The sequence below is a fragment of the Notamacropus eugenii genome, chromosome 1, assembly GCF_028372415.1.
Source record: "Notamacropus eugenii isolate mMacEug1 chromosome 1, mMacEug1.pri_v2, whole genome shotgun sequence".
Taxonomy (NCBI): domain Eukaryota; kingdom Metazoa; phylum Chordata; class Mammalia; order Diprotodontia; family Macropodidae; genus Notamacropus; species Notamacropus eugenii.
In genome coordinates, this window is record NC_092872.1 from 75,899,481 (window position 1) to 75,915,478 (window position 15,998).

Consider the following 15,998-nt stretch of genomic DNA (forward strand, 5'->3'; position numbering starts at 1 on the left):
AATTATTTAAGAGTTGAAGCATGCATAAGAAATCTGGCTTAGGATAAATATAGATATTTAAAGACATACATGAACATACCTGCCCCCATTAAAGTATCTGGGTTTTATTTTTTTTAATCCACAAAGTTTCTACTTTTCTTGGATATTTTCATATTACCTTTAGCTTATGGGAAAATAAATTTGCCAGCTTCTTTCTTTCCCTTTTATATAGCATTACCATTGAACACATAACAAGGACGTGGGACAGAATCTACTTTAGCCTTCAGGTAACTGAGTTATAAATTCAAAGAAGGGCTGCATTTTGCTCTCTGCATCACCTATAAGCACATTAGTTATTCCCACCTCTCTCTCTCTCTCTCTCTCTCTCCTTCCCTCTCCCTCTCCCTCTCTCTCTCTATATGTATATATACACGCATATATCTGCACTATATTCCATAGTTATGATTCCAATTATATCTCTTCATACTATAAATGTTCTCTTCCAAAACAATTAAAATAGAGATACATTATAGAATTCAAATTTAGAATCCACAAATCTCCCCACCAAGAAAAAAAACTCCCATGGTGCATCAGACCATGGTGTAATAGAATACTGAAACTCAAAGGGACCTGAGAAATCATCCATTCTAACCTCCCCTTCATGGCATAGATGAAAAATCTGAAGCCAGAGATTTTTGTGATTTGGCCAATTATATAAATAAAAATGACTTTAAATCCAAGCTGATGCAAAAGAAGAGATATTAGTTGTGATAAATATTGAACTTAAATTCAGCAAGATATTTGGTAACTCTAGAGTACATAACTTCTACTCTTTATACTTTTAAACCCTCCCCCTTCTTTAAATTAGAGGTCATGAGAATGACTTGCCTAGTATCAGGGGAGTAACTACTAAAAAATAATCTCAAAATTCTTGATATCCATGACATGTTATCAACAAGCTAAGTGATCCAAGGAAAAAAATACTTGTTTTTAAATAACTAGTTAGAAGACCGTATATGGGTAATAGCTTCAGTTCCCTCTTATACAGTAAAGTGATTTGAAGGAATATGAAACATAAAACACTAAGGCTAGAAGACAGGAAATTCGCCATCACAAAAAAGGATGCCAAGAAGGACCACAAAATTCAAGTATAACAATAAAACTTTATATAGTATCTAGTACATGCCAGGCACTACATTTACACAGCATCTACCGGGTGCCAGACATTGTGCTAAGCACTTTAGAAATATCTGATTTGATTCTCACAGCATCCATAGGAGATAGGTGCTATTTTACAGCTAAGGAAACCAAGGCAATAAGAGGTTAAATGATTTGCTCATGGTCACACAGTCAGTAAATATCTCAGGTAAGATTTCAATTGTCTTCAAGCCCAGGCCTCCATTCACTGTTACATGTCGCTGCTTTATTCTCTCCCAATTTGAAAGTTAGTTGGTCTAGAGTATTGCTTCTTAAACTGTGGGTCTAGAGCAGTGGTTCTCCAAGTGTGGTCCAGGGTTCCTGACATCCCTTAAGGAGGTCCACAAGATAAAAATGGGTTTCATAATTATTTGGCATAATATTGGCTTATTTTCATAATATTGACTTATTTTCAAAATATTTTCATAAATTAAGATGTTTCTGATATGGCAAATATAGATAGATAGATGTCACCCACATAAACAAAAGCTCTTTGGGATGGGTACTAAATAATGTTTAAGAGTACAAAAGGGTCCGGAGATCAAAAAGCTTCAGAATCTCTGTTTCAGATTACTACTCATCCATGCTCTCTTTTGAACTACTGTAACAACCTTTTGTTTCTTTTCTCTCAACCCAACTCAGTTCCTCCATTGGTGAGCCAACTTCAACATCACTGCCTAAGAAATATTGCTAACATCCAAGTTTGAATACATTTCCTCCCTGTTTCAGTCTTCGGTGATTCTCTATTGCCCATAGCATAAAATGCAGTCTGCTCAGCCTGGCACCAAAGGCCCCCTAGATTCTAACTCCACTCCACCATTTCTACTTGGTTTGCCTCACATTCCTTCACAATCCTGCTTTCCCACCAAACTGATCTTGTTAGCTGTTACATGATCCTTTTAAATGCATTTAAATATGCCACATGAGGCAGTATGGTACCTAGGATGAGAGAACTGTCTCCGGAGTCAAAGGGTATGGGTTCAGGTCCTGCCTGAGATATTTACTCCCCTTGTGACCTTAGGCAAGATGTATAGCCTCTCTGGGTCTTAATTTTCTCACTCCTAATATGAGAGGGTTGGAAAGTCCCTCACAGCTCAAAATTTATGATCTTAAGATCTTCCATGCCTAAACACTGACTTGCCTTCTTCCTCTCCCCAGTCTCCATCACTAACTTTATAAGGCCCAGAGTATGTACAATCTCCTTCTTGAAGTTGTCCTTGATCCCTCCTTCCTTTTGAGACTTATATTCATGAATCTTTCAAGACACTCTCTTTAATCTCTCCACTGGGCTTAATTAAACACTTTCTAACTTGTATCATGTGTTTTTTGTAGTCTTTCTCTATTAGGATGTAAGTTCCTTGAAGGCAGAAATTAGTTTATCTTTTATATGTATGCCTAGAACTAAGCACAGTGCCTGGTATGTCTCCCTCCCCCTCTCTCTTACCCTTTTTCTCCCTCCTGCCCTTCCCCCTTTTCCAACTCCTTTCTGTCTCCCTTCCTCCTATCCTCCCTTCTCTCTTTCTGTGTGTCTGTCTCTCTCTGTCCCTGTCTCTCTGTGTCTGTCTGTCTCTCTCTGTGTCTGTGTCTGTCTCTGTCTCTCTGTCTCTCTCTATCTCTCTGTCTCTGTCTCTGTCTCTGTGTGTGTGTGTGCATGTGTGTGTCCATCTTTCTGTCTCTCCTTTTTCCATCTCTCCCTCCCTGTCTCCCCCGCATAGATCACCTCCTTCTTTTTGAAGGAACTATATCCTACATAATTTTTTATCTTCTATCCCTAGCACCTAACACAGTACCTTGATTGTTGAAGTCACTGAACTGAATTTTGATGGTTCTTTTCTGAATCTTAGCCAGCTTATTAATTTCACACTTTCAAAGATCTGTGATTTCACTGGTCTAGATCCTCCTTCCTCTGACATAGTTCACAATGCCCCCATGTCTTAGTTGACAGTATATCTGACTATTTCCATGAATTGCCATGACCCCAAAATCTATTACCTGGTGGTCAGCCATCTGCTGATGAGCCTCTCTGAACAGCAGATGCAGAGTTCATTGGCATGCCTTTAGTCAAAACCTTTCCATCTTGAAATAGGACCTGCCAGGTCTTGGGCTCTGCTGGCATGGTCTTTGAGAACCCAGGGTCACCTCTATGGTAGAAAGAACCATAGGAGTAGGACTTTAACAGAGTAGCTTAGCTACAACTTTAATCTTTAAAAAATTATTGACCTCTTTTGTTTTTACATCACCATTACTCCCAAATAAACACATCTCTTTGTAACAGACATTTTAAAAAGAAAGAAATGAAAGTTTAGTACCACCAACCGACACCGCCTGAGTCTGACAATTTATACTTACTTTTCAAACCTATTGTCCCTGATCTCTGTCAAGATTGGAGAGAAGGGTGCTTTCTTGACTCTCCTTCAGAGCCAAACTCCTTTAGTCACACCTTAAAAAAAACCCAAAAACTACTGATGCAAACCAGACTCATCACTTCAATAAGTACTCGAGTAACACCACAAATAATGGAAAGACATGGAACGCATTGTAAGATTTTATTAATTGTAGTACCTGGCTCATTTCATTTTGTTTTATTTTTAAATAACATAACATTGAATTGAAATCACAGCCCCATCCTCTCCCCACTCTCCCCAACACTAAAAAAGCCATAGCAGCTTCATTGCATTCAGTTCTCTGACCCTCTGAGACCTTTCTAGGGGAGTGCTGAAGAGACAGCTCAAACAGCTCTTGACAATTAAATTTTCAGTTCTGAGCATTGATACCTTGGATATCAGCAAATGCTACAAATCAGGGCTTGATTTATTGTTATGCAGATTTTTGAACTTATGAAAGTGATAGATAAAATGTTAATAATGGAAATTAAAACTTAACCACTAGAGAGGTAGTTGTTAAACCCTTGTCAGTACACTGTTGCCTTCAGGTCTTTTTTCTTGAGTCGTGTTCTTAGCTTGTCTTTATCCATCATAGTATTGTTGTTCAGTCATTCAGTCTTGTCCAACTCATCATGACCCCATTTGGGGTTTTCTTGGCAAAGATATTGGAGGCATTTGCCATTTCCTTCTCCAGTTCATTTTACAGATGAGAAACTAAGTAGGCAAAAAGGATTAAATGACTTGCCTAGGGTCTCACTGCTAGTAAGTATATGGCTGGATTTGAACTCAGATCTTCCTGACTCCAGGCCTGATTCTATCCACACCTAACTGTCCTATCTATCATATACTTGTTTACTTTTGATCCTGGAGCCTCATCATCTTAGCGTTGTCCATATCAAATGTCATCTTTCTCAATAGACTTCTCTATTTATCAGTCACCTTAATTCTTATTCTTCTCTTTCATAGTTGGTAGTCCTACTGTATTCTGTCCTAATGAGATTAGGGAGCACCTGGATTATTGTTATAAATCCAAAGATTACACTGTAGGAAGAATAAAAAAAAAACCAAACTGAAGTGCTTTCAGAGCACAGTGCCCAGAATGCTAAGAGCATTGGAGGCAGGGTCACATAAGGATCAGTTACAATAACTAGGGGTATTTAGCCAGGAGAAAAGAGTATTTAGAAGGGACACACAAAGAGTTTTAAATATTTGATGGGCTTTCATATAGAAGTGGAACTGGTTCTGTTTAGTCCCAAAGTCCAGAACCAGAGATAGTGAGGGGGGAGGGGAAGGGAGGGTTGTGAAGAGGTATACATTGGTTTCACATAAGGAAAAGCTTTCTGACAATTAGAGCTGTCTCCAAAGTGGAAAGGGCAGCCTTTGGTGGGTTGTGAATCATTCCATCACTGGAGATCTTGCAAGTAGAAGCTGAATAAACACTTACCAGAATTATTGCAGAGCAGATTATTTTTAAACTGTAGTATGGATGAAATGGGTTTGGTCCAAGGTCCCTTGGGACTCATACATAAAGGTCTTAATAACTTATACATAAGTTATTAAGGACAGTCTTCATAAATTCATCCTTTTCTTCATCATGAAATAAGTCATTGATAGAGCTTTTAAATAAAATCAGAACTAGTAATAATTCTGACTTTACAGTGAATATGTTTCACCTTTTTGGTCCTGAACTATTCAGCACCAGTCTTGGATGAGACCCTTTGGCCTCATCTGTCTGCCTCTAATGATGTAGAAGAAGATACAAGTAAGCTACAGATTGACCCTAGAAAACTACAAATTAGCATTATCTATGTTTTATTGTATTTTTATTTATTTTGTTCCACATTTCTCAATTACATTTTAATCTGGTTGGGCAAGATTGACACCTCTGACCTAAATCATAATTATTGACTGTCAAGCTGAGAATTTCTTATAGGTCAATGAAAGGGAAAAAATAAAATCTCTTATTGAAATTCAAATATATTGCTTTTTATACAGTAATTTAATTTATTCTTTCATTTTGTCATGGGTGTGGCAGTACATGTCTGAAATATTCCTGGAGGAGGCTGGGGCTGGTGGATCACTTAAGCTCAGGAGTTCAGAGCTTCAGTAGGATGAAAGTCAATTAGTGTCTTCACTAAGTCCAGCACAGATATGGGAAGTCCTCAAGATGGTGGTGAGTAGTGGTAGAGAGAGAGGATTACAATTGACCCAGCTCATAAATGGAGCAAGTCAAAGCTTCTGTACGTATCAGCAATGGAGTTGTCCCATGAGTGACTGTTGTACTGTAGCTTGGGAAAAATAGAGAGAGCCACTTCAAAAACTAAACAAAATAGAAACCTGACAATAACAAGGACATATTTCCTTTCATCATTTGTAGGACTTCCAGGGAAAACTTATTTAACCTCATTTGTTTCTCAGATTTTCTTTCTATTGGCCTCTTTTCATGCCCTAAATTTTTTGAAATCTGCATTCTCTAAGTTAATTTCTCATTATGATACTGTTTGTTTCTTCTTCCTTTAATTAGGATTTTTAATCTAGTATCTTGTATTACTTCCAATAACATTTATGCCCATTTTCAAATCCTTAACTAATTTTTCCCTGAAAGAATTTACTTTGTGTCCTTGGTCTAGCACATTTGTGTTTTAAGAAACTGACCTCAGCACATTTTTGAAAAAATGGTTGATGGTTTCTATCCTTTCCCAAAAGATATATAGATAAGAAAAGTTCTACTTTCAAATCTTGAGCCCAAAGAACTTAGGTGAGTTAACCAAAGAATCCCTCTTGCATTTTAGAATGTCAAGATTACAGATTCAGAGCTGGAAAGGAACTTGAGGTCCCAAACTCATCATTTTCCAAATGAGGAAATTAAGAGTCAGAGAGGTGACCATACATGATAAAAGGATATTAAAATTAAGAGACCGTAAGACTCAGAAAAGTGTGTTTCTTAAGATCCATGAGACAGTACTTTGAGAGCCATTATCTAAATCCTACAGCCTTTGATTTCAAATCCAATATAGGAAGGCTCCTCTTTCGTAGTTCAAATCTGGCCTCAAAAACTTACTAGCTGTGTGACCCTTTGCAAGTCACTTAACCCTGTTGGCCTCAGTTTCCTCATCTGTAAAATCAGCTGAAGAAGGAAATGGTAAACCATTCCAATATGTCTGCCAAAAAAATCCCAAATAAAGTCACGAAGAGTCAGACACAACTGTAGACTGAACAGCAACAATACTTTTTTTACTGTAACACATTAGATCCTGGATTGGAAATTTCCAGTAAGATCCTACATCCTCTTTTTCTCTTTCCTTTCAGTCCAGATATTTTTACTTTTTTGGTATCAGATTACACGTCTGTCTTCCTAGAAGCATTTAGGTGGTGTAGTGGTTAGAGTGTTGAATTGGAATCAGGAAGACATGAGTTCAGATTTGACCTCAGAGACTTGCTAGCTCAATGACCCTGGGTAAATCACTTAACCTTTGCCTGCCTCAGTTTCCTAAACTGTAAAATGGGGATAATAGCATCACCTACTTCCTGGGGTTGTTGTGAAGATAAAATCAAATAAGATTTGTAAAGCTCTTACCACATTAATAAATGCTTATTTACTTTCTTCTTAGTATAAATGATAACTATATATGCATAAAATTATATGCATAATTTTATGCATAATTTTATGCATATATATGTATATATTTCTCCCTTTTCCCGCCTATATGCCATACCCCTTTCAGAGCCTAATGTAATGGTCACAAGTTCTATCCGCAGCATATCAGTCATTCTTGCTAAATTATAACTGGTTTTGTTTCTCTACTAAGGTCCCAAGTTTCTTCTCCCGACTTTCCCCTTCATTATTTTCCAAGCATTTCAGATAATCAGGAGTTTCCTCTTATGTTTCCTACCTTTCCCATGTTCAACCATCAGAAGTTTTCAACTCTCTTCTCAAACTTAGCTCACACCCCAGTACACTACCTAGCTGGAATCAATTCATACTTCATGCACTTTGACTATTCTAAGCAAGAAATAAGGAAGCTCCCTTGGGATTTTCCGCAGAAGTCATGTCAGTTAAGGAGATGTCAAAAATTCATAAGCAATAAGAAAAAGTAAAGTTCCAGAGCTGACACTTGGAATAAGAAAATCTTGGTGTTCAGTGATGGGGCTAGCATGTGTGGCAGAATGATGGTCAGTAAGAGGAAATATTACCAAGAGAAACTGTGGTACTTTGTCTGTGGGTGAGATACAACACCAAAGGATTGGATGAACCAGAGAAAGCTTCCATTAATTGAAAGAAATGACAGCTACCCCCAGTGTCTTCCTGTGTTATGAGTGGAATGATTTTTATTCATAGAGTTTTAGGGTAAGGCTTTTCTGTCCTGAAAATCAAGTTGTCTGGATTCAGTTCCAGTCAGAGGCTTCCTACTCATGGAGCAATATAATTCTTACTTAGTTTTTTGGCCCAAGAAATTTTGAGGTTTTTGAACTTATCCCCACCTGATCTTCTGAGTCCTTGAATACAGAATCAAATCACCTTTTGAAATAAATACGTAGCTTGTGAGATGAGTCAATCATTAGAGTAAAGTAGCATTGCTTGGAAAGGTTCATTAACTAAATAAGGATTTATTAAGTGCCTACTATAAGCAAAACATATTGCTGGGTGCTGGGGAGACAAAGGCAAAATGGAAAGAGCCCTGCCATCAAGGAGCTCACTTTCCATTGGGAATATATAATATATCCTGAAAAAAGGTGAAATAAAATATACGCTAACGATTTAGGAGTGGAGAGTATTAGCCACTGAGGGGAGCAGACTTTGCCTACGAGAAAGCATCTGATTCCAGCCTCAAAAGGAGGGGAAAATTCCAAAAGATAGAGATGAGGAGACATAGAACAATTATATGACATCGTGCAGGACACTCCCAACTAGATGGCTCAGTGGTTTGGAGCCTGGAAAACTCATCTTTCTGAGTTCAAATCTAGCCTCAAGACACTTAGTAGCTGTGTGAGCCTGGGCAAGTCACTTAACCCTCTTTGCTTCAGTTTCTTCATCTGTAATGTGAGCTGGGGAAGGAAATGGCAAACCACTACACTTTCTTTACCAAGGTAACCCCCAATGGGATTACAGAGTTGAACACAACCGAAGTGACAGAACAACAACAAAAAAATAGTAGAACACCGCCCCTCCCCCCCCACCTCTTCTTTCAAAAAAAAAAAAAATCCAAAAGGCTATATTGGTGACTCTTCCTGAACAACCATAATAGGAAAATAAAGAAAGTCCATTTGGGTGGCAGACAGCCCAGGTACGGAAGCTCCTTGGGGTATGCACCTACCTACACATGATCACAGCACAGGCATGAGGACAGAATATGCAGTTACCATAAGTTTCTATGCTTAAGGTACTTCTCTCCTCCCAGAGATAGGTAGCATTCCCTGAGCCATGTAACATCCACTCTTTACAAAGCCAGGAAGAGCTGTTTTGTTCACTTCTGAAAACATTTTCAAGATTAAATTACGAATGTCCTCGCCAAACTCTACTTTAAAAATATTTTCCCAAAGTTTCACTGAAGGAATGACTGCATCAAATATGCTAGGTTCCTTGGATCCCTTCCGGTTAAAAGTTTCGAATGTAAGTGAAGGTTAGGGCATGAGAAACTCTCCTCCCCTCTCCTCCTTTCCTCCCATCCCCACCAGGATCTCTAAGTAAGAACTAGTGAATGGAGAGCTTAGAAATCATTATACCAGCTCAAAGCTGTATAATGCTTTGAAATTTCACAAAGCAATTCCCTCTACAACCCCGAGAAAGGGGAAAGTGCCGGTGTTCATAATGAGAAAAGCTAACTTTTGCATTGCAATGGAAGGTTCGTAAAGTACTTTTCATGCATTATCTCCTTTGATCCTTACAACAAGCCTAAGAGATTGGTGCTATTATTGTCTCCATCTTATAGATTACGAAACTAAGGTTGTGGGAGGTTAAGTGACTTGCCCAGGGTCATATAGCTAGCTTGTATTTGAGGTAGGATTCAGACTTGGACTTTTCTGTGCTTTGTGGGACTGTACCACACCAGTTAGCTGCTGCAAGGGATTTTGTTTTCATTGCCATTTTAGAGAGGAGGAAAGTAAAACTCAGAGAGACTGGAGGATTTATCCAAGGTCACACAGAGTCAGACTTGAATTCAGGTTGAATGTTTCCATGATCAGTGCCCTTTTCACTGCAGTGTGCTATCTCTCTGTGCATGAGGATGCTGATATTTTCCTGAAGTCCTAACTTGGTGAGAATAAAGCCTAATGCTGGTTTACAACAGAAACTACTAGATTTAATTCTAGTAATGGTAAATTCTCTTCTCCCTGACTCTCCAGATACTCCTTCTCCTCAGGTGTTATACAGATAGAATGATTTGTATATGGTCATAAAGAAGATAGAAGACAGGTTGGCATTTTACTGGGTTATTTTATCTTTAGCAACATGATAATTTTGCAACTGGCAGTGATGTGATGAAGTGGATAGAATACTGGGCCTTGAATCAAAATGTCTTCTCTTCCTGAGTTCAAATCTGGTCTCAGACTCTTACTAGCTGTGTGACCCCAGATAAGTTACTTAACCCTGTTTGCCTCAGTTTCCTTATCTGTAAAATAGGCTGCAGAGGGAAATGGCAAACCATGCCAGTGCCTTTGCCAAGAAGACTCCAATTGAACATGACTAAACAACAAATTTTGCAGCCAGAGAGATTTCCCCCTGTCCAGGGAAATCCCTTGATTTCAAAATTCCATTTCATATGCTGAGGAAGGATCCCGAAAATATCTGAATAAAAAGAATCATATGTTATAATATTGGGGGAATCCATCCAATGAGACTTGAGTTTATTATATTTCATCTCTCTTCAGCAAGGGCTTAAAGGGAGTGAAAACTGTGAGAAAAACATGTGCATACAAATAATTACAACTTAATGTCTTATTGTCTTAAAATTTTTTTTAAAGTGTTTCCCAGAAATCTTTTATTTAAGTTCAATTTCCCACACATTTTGTCATTTCTACTACCATATAAGTGACTACTGTTTTTTTAAAGCAGAACCTCACTTTAATTCACCCGTGTTTTTAATTTTTAAATTCTTTTGCTCTTTTCTTCCACCTAATCAGACACTGAAAGATGCCAGCGAAAATGCCCGCAAGGACTTCCACCGAGAGGCTGAATTGCTGACCAATCTCCAGCATGAGCACATCGTGAAATTCTATGGTGTCTGTGTGGAAGGGGATCCTCTCATCATGGTCTTTGAATATATGAAACATGGGGATCTTAACAAATATCTCAGGTATGGTTGCTGGGGTAGATGGAGAACTGTGTATCCAGCAGAGTAGTAAGTCAGGGAAATTTCTTGAATCTCAGAATTGAACACCACTAATAATTCACTTCAAATTCAGCTAAACAAGCATTCATTAAGCATCTCTCATATGCAAAGCTACATGCTAACTAAAAGATACACAAAGTTTAAAAGGAAACAGATCCACCCTTCCAGGAGCTGTGAGAAATGATTTTTTCTCTCTTTTATTAATAATTAATTATTGCATTAGGATGAAGGTGTTTTTTTCCCCTTTTCTCCTTCCTCATCCAGAAATCAATGCCTGTGGAAAATCTGTCTTAAAGATTTACCCAGGCCAAGATCTAATCAGACAGTAAAAGAAATTCCAAGTTTAGATAATAGGTGTATTCCTGCACGTTGTGTTTGCTCAGACAGGTCTGGGAAAATGTGGATCCTCCCTTTTGTCAGATAGGTGATATGGAATTGATAAGTTTCTTTGACCAAGATTTGGGTGATCCAAGTCATGTACTCCAAGACCCTCACTGTAATATAGCTCAACCTCTCATTGTAATATTCATTTTCTCATTAACTGTTAACCAATCAGAGTTGATTGCCATCCTCAGAAATACTTGCCCTTCCAAGGGCGTATACACTGTGAGTCTATTGTCATGAAAGGTCTTTGGTCTAAAGGAGAGGGCCAGATGACTACCCTTTTATTAATAACATGCTAGCTTTATGAATAAGATGATTAAATCACCTAGAAACTATGTCCCAAACCTTTTAACCATCACAGAGCTTACATTATTAGAGAGATAAGACAGATATGCCAATATGTAAATAAGTATAATTAAAAATGATTAGGAGTCTACACCTCTCTTTGGAGCAGCCTTCAGAGATTGCCTGTATAGCCTGCTTTGGATCAGATCTTGTACTCCCAAGGTGGGTCAGATTTCCACTGAGAAAGGAAATCGACTAGCTTAGCACATGGTCCTTTTCTGTAATTAACCCAGCACAATGAAACATTCAGCATTTTATTCTGAGAGGAGGCACTCAAGGCAAGAAAAAAGGAATCTGTGGTGGGCTTAAAATAAAATAAGAGACTGAAAATGGTTATTATTTTGATTACTCCCTATAATAACTATCAGTATCTAGACAAGAAGAAAATGGCAGGGACCTGAGTTTGATAAGGAGGAAGTTCATGATCTGCCCTATAGGAAATTGGTTAATTATTCTTGTTTAACTTTACTCACCTTAAGCGAGTGAGTCATTTGAGCCTTAGAATCTTTGTTTCCTGAAGTGTTCTTACTAGAAGATTTTTTTAAAAATCTATTCCCCCTCCCCCATTTCTACCTTCCGCAAAACTGGGGCATTTCTTGTTCATGAACTCTTGGTCTTTGTGAATTTTCCCCCCTTTATGTCCAGAGTAAAGGCAGCATGATATAGTGTCAAGTAGTGTCGAGCTTAGAACACCTGGGTTTAAATCTTTCTTACCTCTCATATTTATTAGTTATGTCAAGAGTATGGGATATGAAACTTCTAGCAATTACAAAAATTCTTTAAGTTAATGGTATTTTTAGAATGCTCTTCCACCCAGCATCTGAATATATCAAAAGCCACAGTTTGGTACATTCCAGCAGGCGAAGATCCAGAAAATCTGTAGTTTAAATGGGGATAGGGAAAGGACCTATGATTTTATTGGTATAAGGGGATTCCTAGATATGAACTAGACAGGCAGCCTTCTCTGCAAAGTAGTCTTGGAGAGTGGCGTGGAGCCCTTAGAGACAAGTGACTTGCCCAGAATTACAAAGCCAGTGTGTGTCTGAGGCTGGACTTCACCTAGGTCTGCTGGTCTCCACTGGCTAAAATAGGACTTCCTCTAAAGGCCAGTTTAATATTCACTATACCACTCTGCTTCACGCACAGTATAATAACTAAGTATCTGGAAGGATGCTGGAAGGGGAGAAGGTTATTACTGTTCATGTTTGGACTGCCTATACATCTTTTAACTATACTTTTCTTCAATGGATGGTTGATTTAAATAGCTAAACCTCTCTTCCTTGCCATACCTTAGGTCAATAATTTGTATAGAAGTTTAGTCAAGAAAATATTTGGCGAGGTTAGCAGTGAGTAACTGGTTTGTGGTATTAGGAACTTTTCTTCTAAAGATTCATTTTGTTTTACTTACAGTCACTGAAAGAGCAAAAATTAAAAAAAAAAACACATGGTTGAAATATTCTCACGCTGTTCTGTCAACCATCAATTGGGGCATGGAGGACAGGATGAATCATGTTGAACTCTTTCCCTTTCCACATAACTGACCATGGTTATCTGCCCCTGTTGTTTGAAGGCCTCCTATTCCACCCTCTTCCCTGTGCCCCATGCTACCCTCCTTAAGGTAGTTGTTTCCCTACCTTGCTATCATAATACACCAAATACCCCCAACCTGGCTGGGGTTAGAGGTTTAAATATGCTCAGACTGTGTTTATGTGATCTACCTGGCAGCAACTCAACACCTTTTTTCCCCCTTCCCTTGTTCAGGCACCCTCTCATCAACTTCCCATCCACATTCAAGAAGGAGCAGGTAGGCACCTGATCTGGTATCTCAAATAGGGCATGTAGCAGCTAGTAACTTCCTCGCTTGATTTGAGAATCTGCCCAATTCCTAGGGCTAGGATATTATTTATCACTGCAAAAGAGTCAGGTTCTCATGCTAGGTAGTGTTTGGCAAAAGTCACTCCATGATACCACACATGATAAGACTCTAAGTCTCTGCTTTCCACAGAGTGCCCTTGAGGTAACATGCCTTTTCTAGGATGGGCATCTTTCCCTGTTTGCTGCCTTCTTTGTGCTCTTAGGTGTTATGTAGAATTTTTTTTCTGGTTAAAGGAAAAAAATTAGATGGGGCTTTTATGAATGGGCCAAGGTTAGTTGCAAGTGTTCTCGAATCCCAGAGGATTGGCTTGGTATGGCTACAGAGCTGACCATTCTCTTCCCAAGTAAGATGAAACCCACTTCAATACTTCCCTGTCTCCCACAGTCAGGTTCATCGGATATTAGATCCCCTTAGATCCCCTACTCCAACTCCATTTTACAATGGAAGAATCAGTCTTGGAAACAATCAGGTGACTTACTGAAGCTTACTTAGTTAGGAACAGAACTGAGTTTTGGACCTCACATTTCTCTTCAAATCAGTGCTCTTTTCAGGGTTTCCTTTTCATATTCCTAAGAAGATAGTTTTCCTGCACAAGATTCTAAAATTCCCTTTTCCTGGCAAGCACTGCAGAGTAGCCTGAAGAGTCAGAGCAAAGCAGTGTGGTGTGGACTTTGTTAGGAATGTATTTAGATAACTTTTCTTCCTCTTCCCATAAGGAGTTCACTTTTCTGCTAGAGAGGCATGTCAGGTCTATTCCTACAAAAAAAGAGGCTAAAAATCATTCCAGAGAGAGGGGGCAAATGACATTAACCAGATGGGAACCTAGTGAGATTGATGTCTACTAACTGTGAGAATATTTAAGAATCTGAAGGACCACGAGCTCTCTAGTATCTTCAGAAGAGGCTACTGTACCCGCACTTGACATAAAACAAGACTGCTGAATCTTTTTCCCCCAGCCAGGTTGACTACTTGTTGTATCCCTGCATTCAGGGTTCACACTGGAAGGGACCTTATAGATAGATCATCTAGACTCACCCTCTTGTTTGATTGATGAAACTGAAGCCCAGGTTGGTTGTTCAGTCATTTTCAGTCGTGTCTGACTCTTCATGACCCCATTTGGGATTTTCTTGACAAAGATACTGGAGTGGTTTGCCATTTCCTTCTCCAGCTCGTTTTGCAGATGAGGAAACTGAGGCAAACAGGATTAAGTGACTTACCCAGAGTCACATAGCTAGGAAGTGTCTGAGGCCAGATCTGAACTCAGACAGATGAGTCTTCCTGACTCCAGGGTTGGCATTCTATCCACTGCACCACCTGTTTGCCCTTTAAGGGAGTTACCCATGATCATACAGGGAGTAAGACGCAAAGAAAGGATTCCAGCCTAGGTCCTTCAATTCCAAATCCAGTGTTTTCCAATATACTAGAGATTGAATGAAATTAGGATCATCGGTTAATGATTGGACAAGGCCCCAACAGTCATCCAGTCAATCTGACTCCCTCATTTTACAGAGAAAAAAAAAAAACAGGCTCAGGGGAATTAAGAGACTTTCCTGAAGTCACTCAAGTATTAAGCATTAGTAGCAGGATTTGAACCCATGGCCTCTGACTCTTGAGCAGCTTTGTTCTTTCCACTATACCGCACTGCCTCCTGGTGCCTTCCATTTAAGATTATCTTCATTTTATTCTGTATGAATCTCATCAGTACCTAATTTTTTGTGCGTTCTGTCCCCATTATACTGTGAGTTCTTTGAGAACAGGGACTGATTTTTTGTTTGTTTTCCCTTCCTGTCCCTTGGGCTTAACACAGTGCCTGACACATAATAGGCACTTAATTAATGATTGGGAGGAGATAATAATCTTCTGGGAGGGAAATATATTCAAGGTACATAAATGGTATGCTTTATTCTGTGAGCTAACCATCCCTTCGTTTCCTTTCTCTTATGTGAAAAAACGAGGTAGTTGATCTTGGTGACGCCTAACATCCTTTTTAGCTTTCGATCTGTGCCCCTGTTTCTATGCTGACTTGCTCTTTTGGATTTTCCCAGTTTGGGTCTGCCCTTCTTCCCTTCAGTACATTGGCAAGTTTGGATAAGTGTCTCTCTATCTGAAGGTCAGCTGGAGGACTCCTGACCCCTTCTAATGGCTGAGAGCCTTCTCTCTCCTCCCCAGCCCTCCCTGCTGTGCCGTATAGAGGTTTAGAGTTGATTAACTTTTAATGAAGGGGAAAGGTCAGGCCCTTTAGTGGGCTTCAGAGTCCTCTTACAGGACTATATACCAATGTAAGGGAAAAAAGAAAACCTAGCATTATCTGAGCTTTTCATCTCTTCTTCCTTCCTTTACTTTTTTTTTAAATAGACCTTTGTTCAATAAACCTTTCTCTCAGATAGTGCAGTCAAGTTAACAAGCATTTATTAAGCTTGAGCTTTCATCTCCTCTTTCTACCTTTATTTTTAAAAAATGGACAAGCATTTATTAAGCACCTACTATGTGCCCGGCACAGACCGG

General features: G+C 38.9%; 1 protein-coding gene across 2 annotated transcripts in view; it reads left to right on the top strand.

Moving 5' to 3' along the window:
- The window catches only part of NTRK2 (neurotrophic receptor tyrosine kinase 2), a 405,509-nt gene that overhangs the window by 302,397 nt on the left and 87,114 nt on the right, over positions 1-15,998 (top strand). For both annotated transcript variants that reach the window (XM_072605907.1, XM_072605913.1), the window contains exon 14: positions 10,680-10,852. In XM_072605907.1, the coding sequence (XP_072462008.1) occupies positions 10,680-10,852 (173 nt within the window). The remainder of the gene's footprint in view (positions 1-10,679; positions 10,853-15,998) is intronic.